The sequence below is a fragment of the Vulpes lagopus genome, chromosome 3 (genome assembly GCF_018345385.1).
Source record: "Vulpes lagopus strain Blue_001 chromosome 3, ASM1834538v1, whole genome shotgun sequence".
Taxonomy (NCBI): Eukaryota; Metazoa; Chordata; class Mammalia; order Carnivora; family Canidae; genus Vulpes; species Vulpes lagopus.
In genome coordinates this window covers 105,221,053-105,236,841 of record NC_054826.1, presented here as the reverse complement: position 1 = coordinate 105,236,841, position 15,789 = coordinate 105,221,053, and the positions used below count along the sequence as shown (strand labels likewise).

Genomic DNA, 15,789 nt, shown 5'->3' with positions numbered 1-15,789 from the left:
GGTAGGAACAGGGAGGGAGGTGGGTCCTTCAGAGCCTGAGAGCCCTCTCTGAGCTCTGTTTCCTCATATGTACAATGAGTCTGTGTGGTGGGGCCTGCGGCATCCAGCACACGCAGAGCACACGCTCCAGCCTTAACACACAGCAGTGGCTGCCAGGCTGGTGGCTCAGTGTCAAGGCCCCATCCACCATGGGGCCAGCCCCTCCTTGAATACAAAAGCACCTCTGAGTTGTCACTGGGTCCCAGTGCCTGAGAGGCCTGGAGCAGGATCTTGGGAATGGTCAGGGGCCCACCCTGGAGCCCCCTCAGTCCTGGCCTGCTGAGCAAGTGGGTGAGTGAGCCAGGCACGAAGACACCAGCCTGACCTCCTGGTAACCCTTGGGGTGGGAGCAGAGGCTCTGAGGACTCCTAGGAGTATCCCTGAGGGGCCTTGCCCCCTGGCCCAGTGCAGCTGGTCCAGCCCCTGAAGCCATGGATCCCCAAGCACAGGAACAGTGTGAGAACAGTAGTTTGGCTCTTGGCTGGCCCAACCAAGACCCCCTCACCTCAAGGTGAGGACCCCCTCTGGGGGTCCAGTAGTTCACCTGCCCTTGCTCTGGGGCAGCAGCCACCTGAGGGAGGAAGACAGGGCTCGAGGTCCTGAACAGGAAGGCTTCCACACTCACAGGCAGGCTGCATGTGTTCCGTTCCAGAAGGTTCCCGGACTCCCATAGCCCCACTGGGAGTCGAGGCCTAGAAATTCCCTGGGTCCCCACATGGCCCTGCCATCAGCTCAGGGGGTGCCTCCTGGCCCACAGAAGCTCAAGACCCCCCACCCAAGGAGGCTGGTGGTCTGGACTTGGGCCCCACTCTGAAGCCCGAGACACCCTCCACCCCATTGGCTCTTTTCATGGCTCAGATGTCTAGGGACTGGCCAGTGTGTGCCAGGCCTGCACAGAGTGGGCAGTAACACCGACAGGATCTTTGGGATCAGAGATGGGGTGCAGGGGAGTTCAGGGTACAGATGCAGGAAGAAGGAGTATCAGGGCTGCCTGGAGCTGGGGGTCGGAACACCAGGAGAGGATGGGGTGCAGGGGGAAGGCTGGTCTCTGCCTGCAGGCTCCCTGGGGCCCGTCTAGGGCTGGACTCTAAGGAGGTGGGGTGGGGGGTGCTAGGATCTGGCAGGAGGCCAGTGACAGATGACCAGGGGCCTGGACCTGGGGTGGCCATGGAGGTGGAGAGGGAGCCCAGAGGCAGCCAGTCCTGGACTGGAACGTGTAGGGTGCCGGGGACAGAGGCCTGAGCAGCCTAGACTGGAAGAGGCTCCACTACCCACCTCTCAACTGGCCCTTGGGCCAGCCTCCCGTCTGCTGGCACCAAGGCTTCATGGTCCCAGAGCATCCAAAATCCAGTCCCCAGGGTGTGGCCCCAGTGTCAGGCCCGGGGCACTGGGAGTCCACTCCTTCCCCCTCCCCCAGGCCAGGGATGCTGAGGTCATCCTTCGCCACCCTCACACCCTCCAGAGGGGCCACCTGCAGAACACCACACCAGAAGCACTGGCTAATTTGGAGACTGCACACTGAATTGTCTAAATTGGTCGAGTTTTTCGTGGCAACCTATTTAGTCTGTAGAAAAACGAAGCATGGCGGCTCCTAGGAGTCTCAGGTATCAGGTATGACCAGGGCAAACTCCTACTATTTGTTGCAGTGCATTTGGAAACCATGAGGATACAGCCAAAGGCAAAGTAACACACATTTTCTTCTGACTCTGTGGCTCGGAGGAGCTGTGTGGGGCCTGGAGCCCGGGGCGGGGCTGGGGGGTTCCAGCCTAGCTCCGCACCTACTGGCAAAGTCCCGGCTGTCTCTGGCTCAGCCTCCCCACCCCATCTAAGGTTCCTGAGGGTCCTTGACTTGGTGGTTCAGCTCATTCTGATCCAAGCAGTCCCTGCAAGGCCTTTTGTGTGGGTTTAGTTAGTCATGCATTCATTCAACAAACGTTTGTGTGGGGCTGGGGAGGGTGGGCGGACAGCTGTGGACCAGACCCAGAGGGCCCCTGTGCAGGGAGACTCAGCCTGGTGTCGGCTGATGAGCTGCCGACGCCTGTGCTACCCAAGACTACAGGAGGGCCCCCTCTCCCCTGCCAAGGATGTGGAGAAACCCAGGCAGGGCACAATCTCTGCTGACCTCCCTCTGGGGCCCAGTTGGGTCAGGACTGTGTTACTGGAAGCTGGGAGTGTGGCAGTTTAGTAACAGGACTACTAGTTCTGTGGTTCCCCCTCCACCGCCCCGACCAGAAGGTAGGGTCTGGGTCTCCTCCCTGAGTCCAGGTGGGCTGGTCTTACAACAAACATGTGGAGGTGAGACCAGGTCCTAAGGGGACCTCCAGCCGGGCGGCTTACCTGGGTGGCTGGTGGAGCCAGGGAGGCCGGCTGCTGAGGCCACCTGGCTGTACAGAGGCTCGCGACACCGGAAGGGCCTTGGGTCCCAACAGAGCATCCAGGACGAGGTAGTTGGAACACCATAGCTGCTCTTCCCCTGGGGCCCGCACATCGGGGAGCAGAGACTGAGCCCCACTCACTGGGCCCCATCACATGTCTCTACAGAATCCAGGCTGGTTGTTCATGTCTCGAGGCTTCAGAGGGACACTACGAGGGGACCAGAGACCACAAAGCACACCCAGGGAGGTCGCATTTGCACCTCCACAAAGCTGAGTTCCCACGCAGCTCACAGCAGCTAGGAGTCCTCAGGGGCCCGGCCCCAGGGAGCTGGTGGCTCAGGGAGCAGAGGGAGGGGGAGGGGGACACACTGGCAGCTGGCACAGGAGGGAGGACCACAGCTGCCCAGCCTCCCAGGCCCAGGGGCCACACCCGGCCGAGCCCGAGGGTCTGAACACACCGGCTCTGATTCCTGTGTCCAGTGAACACAGGAGGGCCTGGTTTTATCACGGATGCGTGTGCTCTGGTTAGACATCTTACGTGACCATAGCTCCAAATCTGCGTGTTCCCTCGCACGGGCCCCCGAGTGAAGTGGGTGAGGCACACAATCCTGCTTCACAGGCACGCCGAATCACAAGAGCTTCACAGACAAGAGTGTGGTGGCCCCCAGAAGAACCTTGCCGGTGCCACATGGCTCATTACAAAGAGCACCAAGACTTAGGGCCGGTTGGACTGCCCCCCAAGGACGCTGTGCGTTAGCCAGCACAGCACATGCCCACCCCGGACCATCATGATGTGGCAGGCGAGGGACTGCTGGGTTCACTGCCCAGCACATTCCTGAAACACACCGGCCTGAGTCCTCCAGCTGCAAAAGTAAATGGAACGATGGACCGGTAAGGCTGGAGGGGTCTCCAGTGGAAATGACACACGGCTCTGTCCATGCTAGAGCAGACGGCCTGCAGGCAGCCACAGAAACCCCAGGGCCCTTCTGCGTGGCTGGGTCAAGCTCTACATGTTGATTTTAAAACCTGCACAGGATCTTCCTTTGCAAAGCAATTTCTGTGGAAAGGTTCCAAAGGCCTGCAGTCCCCCCAGCATGCCATGGTCTTGGGTTTCTAGGCCCAGACTGAGGAGTAATTGGAGGGTTCCCCGCCCACGGAGCTTGGGTTAGAACCAGACCAGCTGAGTCCCACAAGAGAGGGGATGCTCTGCCCAACTGGAGGTGAGGCTAGGGCAGAGAAGTGAGTCACCAACTGCCTAATTTGGTCACATCCCAGGAGGCAAGAGCTGTCCGAGAGGGGAGAGCCAGGTCAGCATGGTCCAGAGTTTCCTGGAAGGGGGTGGGGTTGAGCGCATTCACGCGAGGCCAGGGCAGACCCCAGGGTCCCCATCTGGATCTGAGTCTCAGGGACCAGAGCCCCTACGGCCTGCAGCCACCATGGGAACCTTCGAACCAGGATCCCCAAGTCAGCCCAGACGGACAGGCCACCGCTGAGGGCAAGGACCTCCCAGACAAGGAGTCACCCTCCCCCGGGTGCAGCCTGGCAGCTGTGGGCCTGGGAGGGAGACGCCAGACCTCAAAGTGAGTCACTGCCCGGCTGATTCAGCCCCCGAGCCAGGCGAGGTGAGGCTAGGGCGGTCAGCAGCCACGGGTGTCGCCCCATCAGGGTGTGTAGGGTGGCCAGGGTGTGCAAGGCTCTTCTTGCCAGTTAGGATCTCATTTCACACAGGGCCACGGGGGTCACTACCAAATTTAATGGGCAGGGAAGCCGAGGCTCGAGGTGCACACTCACAAGACCCAGGTCAGGGCAGCCCCCGGAAAAGCCTCCACACCTGGACTCATGTGCAACAAGAGGGGCCGCTGGGCCCGTGCAGGTCCGTCCTCTGAACACCCAGTCCACAAGAGCAGAAAGGGTCTCTCCGGGGCAGCCAAGCCACCTCCACTGCCAGGAGCAGGGTGAAAGGGGCAGGGGAACTGGAATAGGGCTGATGGTTCAGATGAAATAATGAATGAGCCTGGATGCACACGGCAGGGGAGGCCTCTAACTCTGGGGCGGGGCCAGCCTCGGCCCCCCAGTGCTCCTCATGCCCCCCCCCCAGCCCTCCTCAAGTCAAGAAGGGGATCCTGGACCCTTGTGTTCCCTTCCAGGTATACTCAGGGGTTATGTGCCCAAGCTATTTTAGAGAGGGGAAGGTAAGGCCCAGAGATATCAAGGGACTTGCTCAAGGCCAAACAGCCAGGTGGGCTTTCCTCTGGGAGTGTGTGTGTGGTGTGAGATGTGAAGACCCCACCTGCAGCACCTCCTCTGCTCCTGCCCTGTCCCAGGCCCCCCCACCCCCGCTGTCCTCCCTGCTCCCCTCCCTGGTTAGGGCCCAAGGACCTTCTAGAACATACACCAGACTCTTGGCTTCTGGGCTCCCAGTTCTGCAGGGGTCCAATGTAGCCCAGACACCTCCAAGGGGTGTCCAGGGATATCTGCTCCCAACCGCAGGTGCCACCACCCCACCTCCCTCACCCAGTCTCTCTTTCCCGTTGAGTGAGAACACCAGGGCCCGGGTGCCTTCACCCAGCTTCCTCCAATGCCCACGTCTTACAGAATTCAAGTGTGGTCCCAGCAGCAGGATGTTGATGTAGATGCAGCCAGTGTTGGTCACTGGTCACACCATAGGCACGAGGGGCGCTGTTTGTGAGCCGCTCCCTCCCCGCACCTCGCCTCCACTGGGCTCCAAATCCACGCGTTGTCATTTCCAGGAGGGTGCACACGTGGGATCACACAGCCTGTGACGGGTGGGCCGGCTCTTCTGCTCAGCGTGATTCTCTGCAGATGCACCCGAGCTGCTGCCTTATTGCCCGCTGGCTCCTTTCCGCGGCAGAGCAGCCTCCAGTGGCAGCTCGTGGACGGCCCTGTTGATGGACGTCTGGGCTGCTTCCAGCGTGGGGCCGTGTGAATAAGGCTGCTGTGAGCATGAGGCACGGCATTTCTCTGGGGCAAGTGCCCAAGAACAAGGTGGCTGGGCCATAGGGTAGCTGCATGTTGGGTCTGGTTTAATTTTTTTAATCAGTATTTTAAAAAGATTTTTAAATTTATTTAAGAGAGAAAGAGCACTCGAGCGTGCATGAGTGGGTGATCCCGCGACCCCGTATCCCCGCCGCCCTGGTGTTCACTATGTTTCCCCGTGGCCCCGAACCATCTGAACCGCTCTCTGTGCTGTATTTGCCACCTGTGTGTGCCCCTCGGGGCCAATCCTGCTCACGCCCCAGCTGCGTGTCCAGAGCTCTTCCCTTCATGGGACATGTGGTTCGAAAACATCCTCTTGTCTGCGGCTTGACTTTTCAGAGGCTGTTGCAGGACAAATGGTTTTAATTTTCAGGAATTCCAAGTAATCCAATTTCCCTTTTACGGACTGTGCGTTGGGCGTCTAGTCTCAGCGCGATTTCCTAGCCAGCTGGAGATCTGAGGATCTTCTCCTGTTGTGCTTCTGGAAGTCTTACACTTGTATGTTTACGTGCAAGGCTGTGAGCTGTTTTCAGCAAATTTTTGTAGAAAGTGTGAGACCCTGGTCAAAATTTCCTTTTTTGTTGACCTCTGGAAGCCAGAAACTGAATTTCTCAACATTTCCCTCCTTGAACCAGAAGTCTGCTTTTATGTATTTATTCCAATGTTCATAGGGACCAGTGACTGCCCCTCCCTGTGAGGCCCCGGGCACCTGCACTTCTGGGGCTCACCCCGCAGGCCTGCCCCAGCCACACTCTGACCACTTCTGGAAGCTGCCTCAAGACTGTGGCATCCATATCAGCCCCCAGGGCGGCTGGGAGCCACCAGGGACGGAGGCAGGCACGGCCCCTGAGGCTGGGGGTCGAGGGCTGCATGGCCCAGTCTCCATGGCCACAGTCCGCAGGCCACACCAGTGCAGACCCCTTCCTGGCAGTGATTGCGTACCGCGCCCCTGGCACCGCCCTGGGGGCAGGAACAATTGCCCGGCTTGTTGTCTCAGGCACACAAAAGTTCGCTTTCACAAGCCCTACAAGACCGGGTCTGTGCCCGCCTGGCGCCAGAGGGAACAGGCCCAGGGCCCAGCTGGGGAAGATGCTGCTCTGGCCCACGCACCCCCGCAGCGGGCAGCACGGACCAGAGCCCACCCTCCAAGGAGGGGTGCCCCACCCCTGCTCCGGCCCAGGGCTTCCTGGAGGGGCCGGAGTTCTAAGCAGCACAGGGAGTGCTTGACTCTAGTCTTCAAGATGGACACAAGCCTCGGCTCCAATCCCAGCCAGGCCTCCGTATGAGCCTCCTCCAGCTGCTGTAACAAAACGTCAGACCCAGGGGCTTGAGCAGCTGCCTTCCTTCTGTGGCTCGGGCTGGCCGCCACCCATGCAGGAACCAGTCTCTGAGGAAGGTGGGAGGATGCTGGTCGGCATGGCCAGCCAGGCCCAGCGTTGCAGACAGGGCTGTGGGAGGGCCAGGGGGCAGCGCCACCTGTCTCTGGCCTCAAGCTTCTCATCCGTAAACTGAGACCTCAGAGTGAACTGACACCCCTGTCAGAGGTGCCCAGGGACCCTGGCACAGCTCAGCGCTCCACTTCTCATTGGGCGTCTGGCCACCAACAGGCCTGGCAGTGGCCAGCATGACCCAGCGGCAAGAGCCCTGCCCTTAGGACTGCCCACAGGTTCTGTGACGTCCTGCCTCCCTGCAAGTGCGACCTTGTCTAATGAACAGCTATGCTTCAAAGTGACTTTCTGGGACAAGGTCCTAAAAGGCCCCGCTGCTGCCGCCTCACTCCCTTAGGTCACTCGGTGGGGGAAGCCAAACGCCACGTTGTGGAGAAGCCCAGGCGGCCCTGGGAGTGCTCCTGTGTCAGAACAGAGCCCTGCACACGGCCTGCCCTGCACACGGAGACAGCCACACTGTAGGTGTGCGATGTTTGGGACTACAGAATTTCGGATTTGTTATGTGGCAGAAGATAACAGAGGCTCCAGCCCCCCCTTCCCGGTTCAGACTCTGACACCCACCTCCCTGCCCATGGTCTTCCCCTAGTCTTTCTCCCAACCCCAGCCCAACATGCCAGCAGATTCCCACAGGGTCAGGCGCCTGGGCCCCCTCCCTCCGGGACGCTGACTGCAAACCAGGATCTTCCGTGCTAAGCCACAGGACCTGAAGTGAAGCACGTTGGCAGATTTCTAGTGGACTTAGAAGGGTCACTGTTATGTATACATGTGACTTTAGCAGAAGCCATCAAGGAGAGTGCTGAGGCCTCTCTGACGAAGACGGAACGTGTTGGGGACTGCAGGTGAAGGCCACACATGTCCGGCTGATTCTTACATGTGCTTTGTTGTCAGCTCAGGAAAGTCTGCATTCACGCAGATAGGATCAGAGGGGGCCGTTGGCAGGCTCTGCAGGGCCCAGGAGGAGCCACCCCCAGGTCTGCAGACCCTGGGCGTGAGCGAGGCAGCACTTCACTCGAGGCTATGCTGGCCAGACAGGCAGCCGCCAGCAACGTGCAGCCATCACTGGGCACAGGAAACCAGCACAGGGAGAGGCGCTGCATGAGGACACGCACACCAATGCCAAGGATGCCGTTCCCAGAAAACACAGCGTCTCTTATCAGCCATATTCTATACTGAAAACATGCTCAAATGACAATATTTTGAATATATGGAGTTAAATAAAGTATCATATTGTTATTATTATTTTTAAGTAGGCTCCATGCCCGGAATAGATAGAGCCCAGTGTGGGGCTTGAACCCACGACTCTGAGATCAAGACCTGAGCTAAGATCATGAGTCAGATGCATAACTAACTGAGCCACCAGGCGCCCCTAAATAAAACACATTATAATGAACTTCTTTATAGAGACAGGAAGCAGATGGTGGGGCTGGGGGAGCGGGGAGGGGTCTGTGTGTGACAGGGACAGAGTCTACGTGAGGAGGATGGAATGTTCTGGAATGGACAGTGGTGGTGGTCACGAATGTGCTCAATGACACTGGACCCGTATATTTAAAAATGGTTAAAATGCTAGATTCTACGTTATGTCTATTTCAGCGCAGGAACCTCAATCTCACCTGCTTCTCTTATCCTGTTTTTGCAGAGATAGGAGAACACTTAAAATGGCATACTGGGCTCACATTACATTTCTATCATGCAGTGCTTTGAAGTGCGAAGTCTTTTATTATTCAAATAGATATTTCCATAAGAAATTTGAGCAAAGAATGTGTTGAATTCCTAAGACACAGCAGAGAGACAGTTTGAAGACCCCCACCAGTCCCTGGCCGCCACCCCTCCCTGTGACTCGCAGCTTCCTGCATTGTGATCTGAGCATCCTGGACCACATGGCCTGGATAGCTGGTAGCCAGGCGGCCACGTGGTCCCTAAAAGGAGCCCAGAAACCTCAGGTGGCCTGCTCTTGTGGTCCTTCGGGAAGCTGCTGAGGTGGTGGGACTCAAGAACAGGCCAGCCAGCCCAGCATGAGGGTCCAGGGAAGACCACGCGCTCTAGTGTGTAGTGTGCCTTCCTGAGTCTGCTCCTCCAGCCAGACCTTGGGCAGACAGGGGTCTCATGACAATCCCTGAGGGATCGCGGCTCAGGGCTAAGAGCCACACCTCTTACCCCACGTCCTCTGCATGCAGAGACCCTTCTCCAGCCATCGACTCTTACCAGCCTAGGGGACCCTTCAGGATTCGGCCCATCCTAGACTCACCAATCACTGCCCAGCCCAACAGCAGTGACCTTGCTGGTGTCATTCCTTGTTCTGGAATCCCCTCACAGCCAGAGCAGGGCAGGCTGACCTGCATGGGGCTGGCGTCCTTGTTCTTGGCTTGGTGGTAGCTTTCCCAAGGAGCCTGGCCCCTGTCCAGCCATGAGAAAAGGAGCTTGGCTGGTGCCCCTCCTGCTCCATTGGGCCCTTCCCAACCCCACAACAAGGCTGGCACCTGGACCCACTGCTGGGTCCCAGAGAGACAAGGCTGCAGGTACACTGCTATTTGGATCAGGGTTGAAGTGTGCCTGTTGGCCTGGGAGGGGCCGCTGGGGTGAGGGTGGGGTTGGGGAGGCTCCACCCAGAACCATGGCTTCCAAGGTCTGGACGTGAGACCTGAGTTGTGACTCCCTGTCGTCACCCCCTTCCCCCGGCTTGGAAACTCAGGCTCATCCAAAGCACCTGAGGTTGGCAAGGGGCCTGTTTCCTTCCCTGTAGTACCCAGCGATGCCGTACCCCACAGCAAGCTCTCAATATTGTGATGGAGAGCAGAGACACCCAAGCTTACAGAAGGGACAAGCCCACTGTCTGCTGACGGGTGGGTGGATAAACATGATGTGGTCCATGCAGTGGACATCACTCGGCCTTGAAACAGGATGGAGCCCTGCCACCTGCCACCTCGGGGATGCTCCCTGGGGACTGGAGGCCAAGTGACACAAGCCAGATGCAGAAGGACTCTCGAGGGGACCCCACACATACGAGGACCCAGTGTCATCAGACTCACAGACACAGAGAGTAGACGGCAATGCCGGAGCTGGGGGAGCAGGTGGGGCCACTGTGTCACAGGGACAGTGGGGAGGATGGCGGGCATAGCAGCAGGAATATGCTCAACGCCCCTGAATTATGCACTGAAATTGGTTAAAATGGTCAATTTTATGTTATGTGTATTTTACCACAATAAAAACAAAAGAAAAACCCTCATCTGTTAAGGATTTCAGACCAAAACCCCAAGTCAGGAGGAGGTACTTCATTGCACATTTAATAGTACATGCAGCATTGAGAACATCGCAATAAACAGGGCAGGCTCACACATCACAGAAAGTCCGCGGGCAGAGGCAGGGCTGGCAGCCCCCGGGAGGGCACAGGGAGGGCAAAATCAGGATAACTGCGCCATCTCATTTGTACTTCAGACTCCAGAAACCACCCCAAGACTCTACACTGCCCCCAGGCCTCTCTTGCTTTCGAGGACTTGGCCAGAAAATACATCTAAGGGGTCATGGACTTGGGGGGTGTGGGGCCTGGGGCTGTTTGGTTGATATTTGTCCTGCATCAGGAGGGTGCGGCCTCAGCGCATCTCCTAGGGCAAGAGCACGTGTCCAGCGGAGCATCCGCTTGACAACTCAGAAAGGGGCTCTGGCTCTCACAACTTGACCCAGAACGTGTCTAGAAAACCCCTCCCCTTCATCAGAAGATCTCCAAGGAGCGCTTTGCAAAGCAGTGGAAGAGCAGACACGATCCTGGCCCCCACCCGGACTCCAGGAGAACGGTGCTGCCCAGGTCATGGAGTCCCCAGGTCCCGCCGTGCCTTCCGCAGCAAAGGCCAGGGCATGCCACTTGACCACGTCCTTCCTCTAAGGGTTCCTGTGGGCCTGGGCCTGGGCGGGGCGGGGCAGGGCTCTCGTGCAGTCAGATGAGGCCTCCTCCTCTCTGAGGGAGGAGCTGCCTTCTATCACCACAGGCTTTCACACCTGGCATCCCTGGGGAGACCCTCAGGAGCAGGGACCTTTACAATCTCTTACCCTGGAAGCCGGGGATCCCTGCGGGACACCCCCCGCAGAGGTCACCACTCCATACTCGGGACTGTAGACCTGGTGACATGATGCTCAGGGCCCCAGGGCATGCGGACAACTGCATGGACTGACCTGGCTGACCCAGCCCACTCTGGCCAGCCTGAACTCACAGCTGGCCCCTTGGCCACTGGGGGCAAGCTGGCTCCTGTGCCCCCAGAGACTCGGGTCTCAGAAGATGAGCCCACAAACGAGAAGGGGGCACATGGGAAGGGGCACCAGCATCTCCTCAGCCTGGGGGTCTTGGGGGAACCTTTGCTTTTGAAATGCACAGGGTGATTGTTTTATTCCAAACACGAGTCCGGGGGTTGGCCCTGCACTGCCGGGGTGCCCGCCTCCCCGCGGCCTGCGGACACAGACAAGCACGCCACCACATGGACGCAGGGCCGCGGGGCAGCAGGGCTCACACGGTGAGGGAGATGAAGCTGTTGTAGCGCTGGATGTTCCTTTTGAGGATCTCAGAGCAGGGGCCCAGCACACGCTCGAAGCGGGGCCGGTCCAGCTTGACGCATTTGAGCGGCCCCCGGGCCACCACGGTGGCCGCCCGGGGCCGGTTCAGCAGCAGCGCGATCTCCCCTGGTGGGTGAGAGGGTGGTCAGGGGCCCGGGCCCCAGGACGGCCCAGATCACTCATTGGAATCCAACAAATACCTGTTTACTTTGAGTATATCCCATGGAGTATGAGGTACTCTTAAGCCAACATGGGGCTCCCATCGGTCTGCATTTCAAACTCATTGGGGCATTGCTGTGCAGTGTTGCGACTCATGGTATGCAGCCCGGGCCTCCCACAGGACACATCCATGGAGGGTACCCGGACCTGCCCCCCACCCCACCTCAGGGCCGTTCCAGGGACCTCCCAGTGAGACACACACCATGTGAGGGTGGGGACTCCAGACTCACCGAAGTAGTCGGAGGGCCCCAGGCGCCCCACCTCCATGTACTCCTCGTTGGGTGACCGGCGCTGGAGGACGGAGGCTGTGCCCTGCAGATGCCAAGGGGACACATTGAGGGTCAGTGGTTGGGGGGGCACAGCCTGAGGTTACCCAGCAGGGGGTCACAGGTGAGGGTGTCACACTCAGCAGGGGGTGACAGGTAAGAAGTCAGAGGTGAGGAGACACAGGTGAGGAGGTCACAAGGAAGGGCCACAAGTGAGAGATCACCCAGCAGGGCGGCATGCCCCAATCCCCCTCCCACCAGCCTCCATCCATGTGCTTGCCTTCTAAGACGAATTCAGGGTTCTCTTCCTCTGAGACAGAAGGGTGTGGGGTCAGAATTACACTGGGGTCTGGCTGAGGGTTGAGGTGACCACAGGTCACACAGTGGGGAGAATCCTGGAGAGAACTGAGCTGACCTTGGGCTAGCTCTCAAGGTCGTGGTGCTCCAATGGGATGGGTGTGGCCTCAGGTCACATACCCAGTGAGCAGTGTGGCTCCCTCCCGACCCCCAAACAGGGGTGCCTACAGACGCCGCAGGCTCAATGATTAACACAAGCCTTGGAGGCCAGCACGGGGCACATGAAATGCATTACATGCTGAAGTCTCTGGGTCTGGTGGGGCCTGCAGCCTCATACTAGGCAGGAACGGCTGCATCTCTGGCATTGGGTGGGCTCTGACCCCAAGGCTCCCCTCACCTGCCAAGCTAGTCCCTTGTTTGGGGGAACTGGGCACCAGCCTTGTCCACACCTTCCTATTCTACACCTGTTGGCGGGCTGGTGCCACTGTGGAGACTAAAAGGGAGGCTTTATAAACTGCATGGAGCACTCAGTCTGTGCTCCACACTGGCCCTGCACAGCGGGTATCAATAAATGGTGTCCCTCCCACAATTGAGCCCTGTATGGCCAGGCTCAATGGCGTGCTAAATAACGGAGCCGCTGCGAGGGGCCCCCAGCTTCTTCACCGCTGCCAAGGGGGCTTAAGCCCAGGGAGGACATGGGCCCTCGCTCCCCCTGCTGCCCTCAGCCACGAGGTGTGTCCACAGCCCTGCAGCCCAGCACCCCGATGCCTTGCAGCACGAACAAACGTGATCTTGTTCCAAGGTGGGCTCAGTTCACCGGCTCACAATTGCTGGCTGGGCTGTGTGCAGGTTAATGAGTAACTCCCGCCTCACCACGGTCTGGGGGAGACACTGTGAGAAGACCCCACCGGTGCTGCCAAGCCTGGGATCTCTGGGCACCAATCAGCAGTGCCTCCACATGGACTGCCTGTGCTCACCCCCGATCCAGCAATGGGGCCACTCAGCTCGTGGGCGTCTGGGGTGTTTATGAAGCCAGCTGATGGATGGCAGCAGACATCTAAACAGTCAAGCGACGCCGCCACCACCCAGGAGTCGTGGCTGGCGGCGGGCCTGGACAACACGTGCTCCCTCTCTGAGCCTCTAGGAGGCACAGAGTCCTGGATCCCAGGGCCCATGCTGGGGGTGACAGCTGAGGGTGACATGCGGGCTCTAATGTCATCAGCCTCAATCTTCCTGAAGCAAGACTTTGTGCAGATCACCCAGATGCCACAGGCAGTTGCTGCCACCATGAGAGCCTGTGCCCCCTGTGCCCAAGGCTGCAGTGACAGGCATTATTTTTCTCAACACCCTGTTGTGCCGACCTAATTCTCTTTCACATTTATGTCTTTTAACTTGTGATGCACATAATCAACATGACTTTCATTCCCGTTTTAGAGAATTTTGTTTTAAATTGGGATCATTTTCCTCTTCCAAAATCCCAGGGATGGAACTGGAGGCCTCTGGTTTACAGAATTACTCAGTGACACTCCAGGCCTACGGTGTCCCTTCAAATGTTTTGAACCCCCAACACTGACAAACCCGAGTGGAGGGGTCTGAGGGTTACTGGGGTCATCTGTCATGCTGTGGAACCAGAAGACTGGCAGTAAAGCCTGAGGGCTGGCTGATTCAGCTGCCTGGACATGGGTCAGGGACTGGGGCTCCTTCCTGCTTCCTGCTCTGGCAGTCTCAGTCCGTCCTGGTGGCATAGTAGCTGCCATGGTTCCAGGAGTCACCAAATGTCTCTCTATGCTGTCTGCAGGAAGAGAATCACTTCTTCCTCCTGCAGCTTTCCCATCAGCAGGAAAACCTTCTGGAAGCTCCTGGCAACCTTCTTTCACACTGCATTGACCCAAGCAGGTCAGACACTCACTGAGCCACTGCTGAGGGGGTGGGTACCAATGGGAATGGGCTCCAGTTGGGCCAGCATGGGATGAGACCATCATCCACCATGTGCCTGGTACCATTTCCTTTCTGGTGGCGCACAGAGCAACAGTCGCCTGAGATGAGACAGGCCGTGACCACCGACACAGGGAAGCACACGCGGCCTGCCCACATGCCCTTGGAGGATGTGTGTGCTCCTGCATGCAGGTGCATCCCTGTCCCAGCCAGATGGCAGCAAGGCTTGGGGCACATAACCTCTGCATAGGGAGAGCCCTCGGCAAACACACAGTAGGGGATAGCCCGTCTGTTGGGGCCGAGGCCCCAGGCCTCCGGTCCAGCGCAGGCCTGACACTGGAGGGTTCAGACTTCTACCCAGCACAGTGCGGTTCCCACAACACGACACACAACCTGGTCCTGGCATTAACCCTCCCGTCTGAGGCCTGCTTCCCAGACTGCCGCGAGGGCAGTACAGACACTCTTGAAAAGCTGCAAGCAGGAATGTTCTGGGCTGGAAAAACACACTTGCCAAAACTCTAGATCATATTCCCCAGATTTCTTAGTGATTCTAACCCTGGTCTGAAAACAAATCAGGCCACCCAGTACACGGACTGGGAGGATGCAGGAGAAAAACGTTAGCAACGGAGTCAGTGGGTGAGGACCCGCTGTGTGTTTTTTTGATTTTTAAAAATCTTCTTTGAAATCAAAACCACAGCAGACAGGTACGACCTCCAAAAGAAAGAACCAGTCGAGGTGGCAGCAGAGAGCACACCTCAAAATGTCCCCGAGGGCCAGCCTAAAACCTTGGGCTCAAAGGTCCCCAACAGTCAGCTGGGTGGGCTGGGCACTGGAAGGAGCATGCCTAGCCCGAAGCCCCTCCTCCGGGCCCGTGGCTGGCTGTGGCAGCAGGGACCCTCACCACATCCCCTGATTCACACTATTGGGCGTGCCTTCCCACACCCAGTGCCTGCAGAGCGACTCCCTGGGCCGGGCCACCCTCTTCGAACCCCACCCTGGCGGAATGACAGGTGTCATCCAGTTTAGTTGGTGCTGCGGGCTGGTGGTGGTCCCCCCAGTGCCTGCTGGGCCTCGATGGCACCAGGGAAGGGGGGAGGGATGCGCGGACGCTTGGCAGGGACAGGAGTCCATCAGACCCTCTATGTGCCCCTGGACAACTGAGAGCCCTCAGGCAGATGTTGGAAAGCCCTATGAGGTCAGAGTTGCTGGACCCCAGCTTCACGCTGTGTCAGCCACAGGAGGGCCCTTCGCTTCCTGAGACTCAGCCTCCTCTTCCACAAAATGGGAATGCCACGTACCAGCATCTTCACTTCAGAAAGAGCTGCATGCGCGGCAAGTGGGATAGGCAGTCATGATGGCAGCAGACACTTGAGTAAATGGAACAAACACTCATCCCCGTGGCCACAGAGTTCGTGGAACTCCTGGAAACCCACAAACCTCTGTGCACACTGTTCCCTGTGTGCTTCTGGACTTGAGCAGAAGCAGAGCGCTAGCCGTGTGTGCACGTGCACACACACAGGAGTACACCAGCCCATGGGTGTGGACATCCCGGCAGCTCTGTGGCTCCTCCTGCATAGATAAGGGCTGCATGGATGGTCTCAGGGTTTCTGAAGAAGCAATCATCATCACAGACCAACAGCATGTCCTGCGTCGGGCCTGTCCAGCTCCTCCTCT

General features: G+C 58.4%; 1 protein-coding gene across 6 annotated transcripts in view; it reads right to left on the bottom strand.

Moving 5' to 3' along the window:
• Positions 1 to 10,113: 10,113 nt before the first annotated feature.
• PRKAR1B (protein kinase cAMP-dependent type I regulatory subunit beta) overlaps positions 10,114 to 15,789 on the bottom strand; it is a 126,094-nt gene continuing 120,418 nt past the window's right edge. For all 6 annotated transcript variants that reach the window (XM_041750876.1, XM_041750877.1, XM_041750881.1 and 3 more), the window contains 2 exons: positions 11,848 to 11,929; positions 10,114 to 11,524 (listed from right to left, as the gene is read on the bottom strand). In XM_041750876.1, the coding sequence (XP_041606810.1) occupies positions 11,352 to 11,524; positions 11,848 to 11,929 (255 nt within the window). In that variant the 3' untranslated portion in view covers positions 10,114 to 11,351. The remainder of the gene's footprint in view (positions 11,525 to 11,847; positions 11,930 to 15,789) is intronic.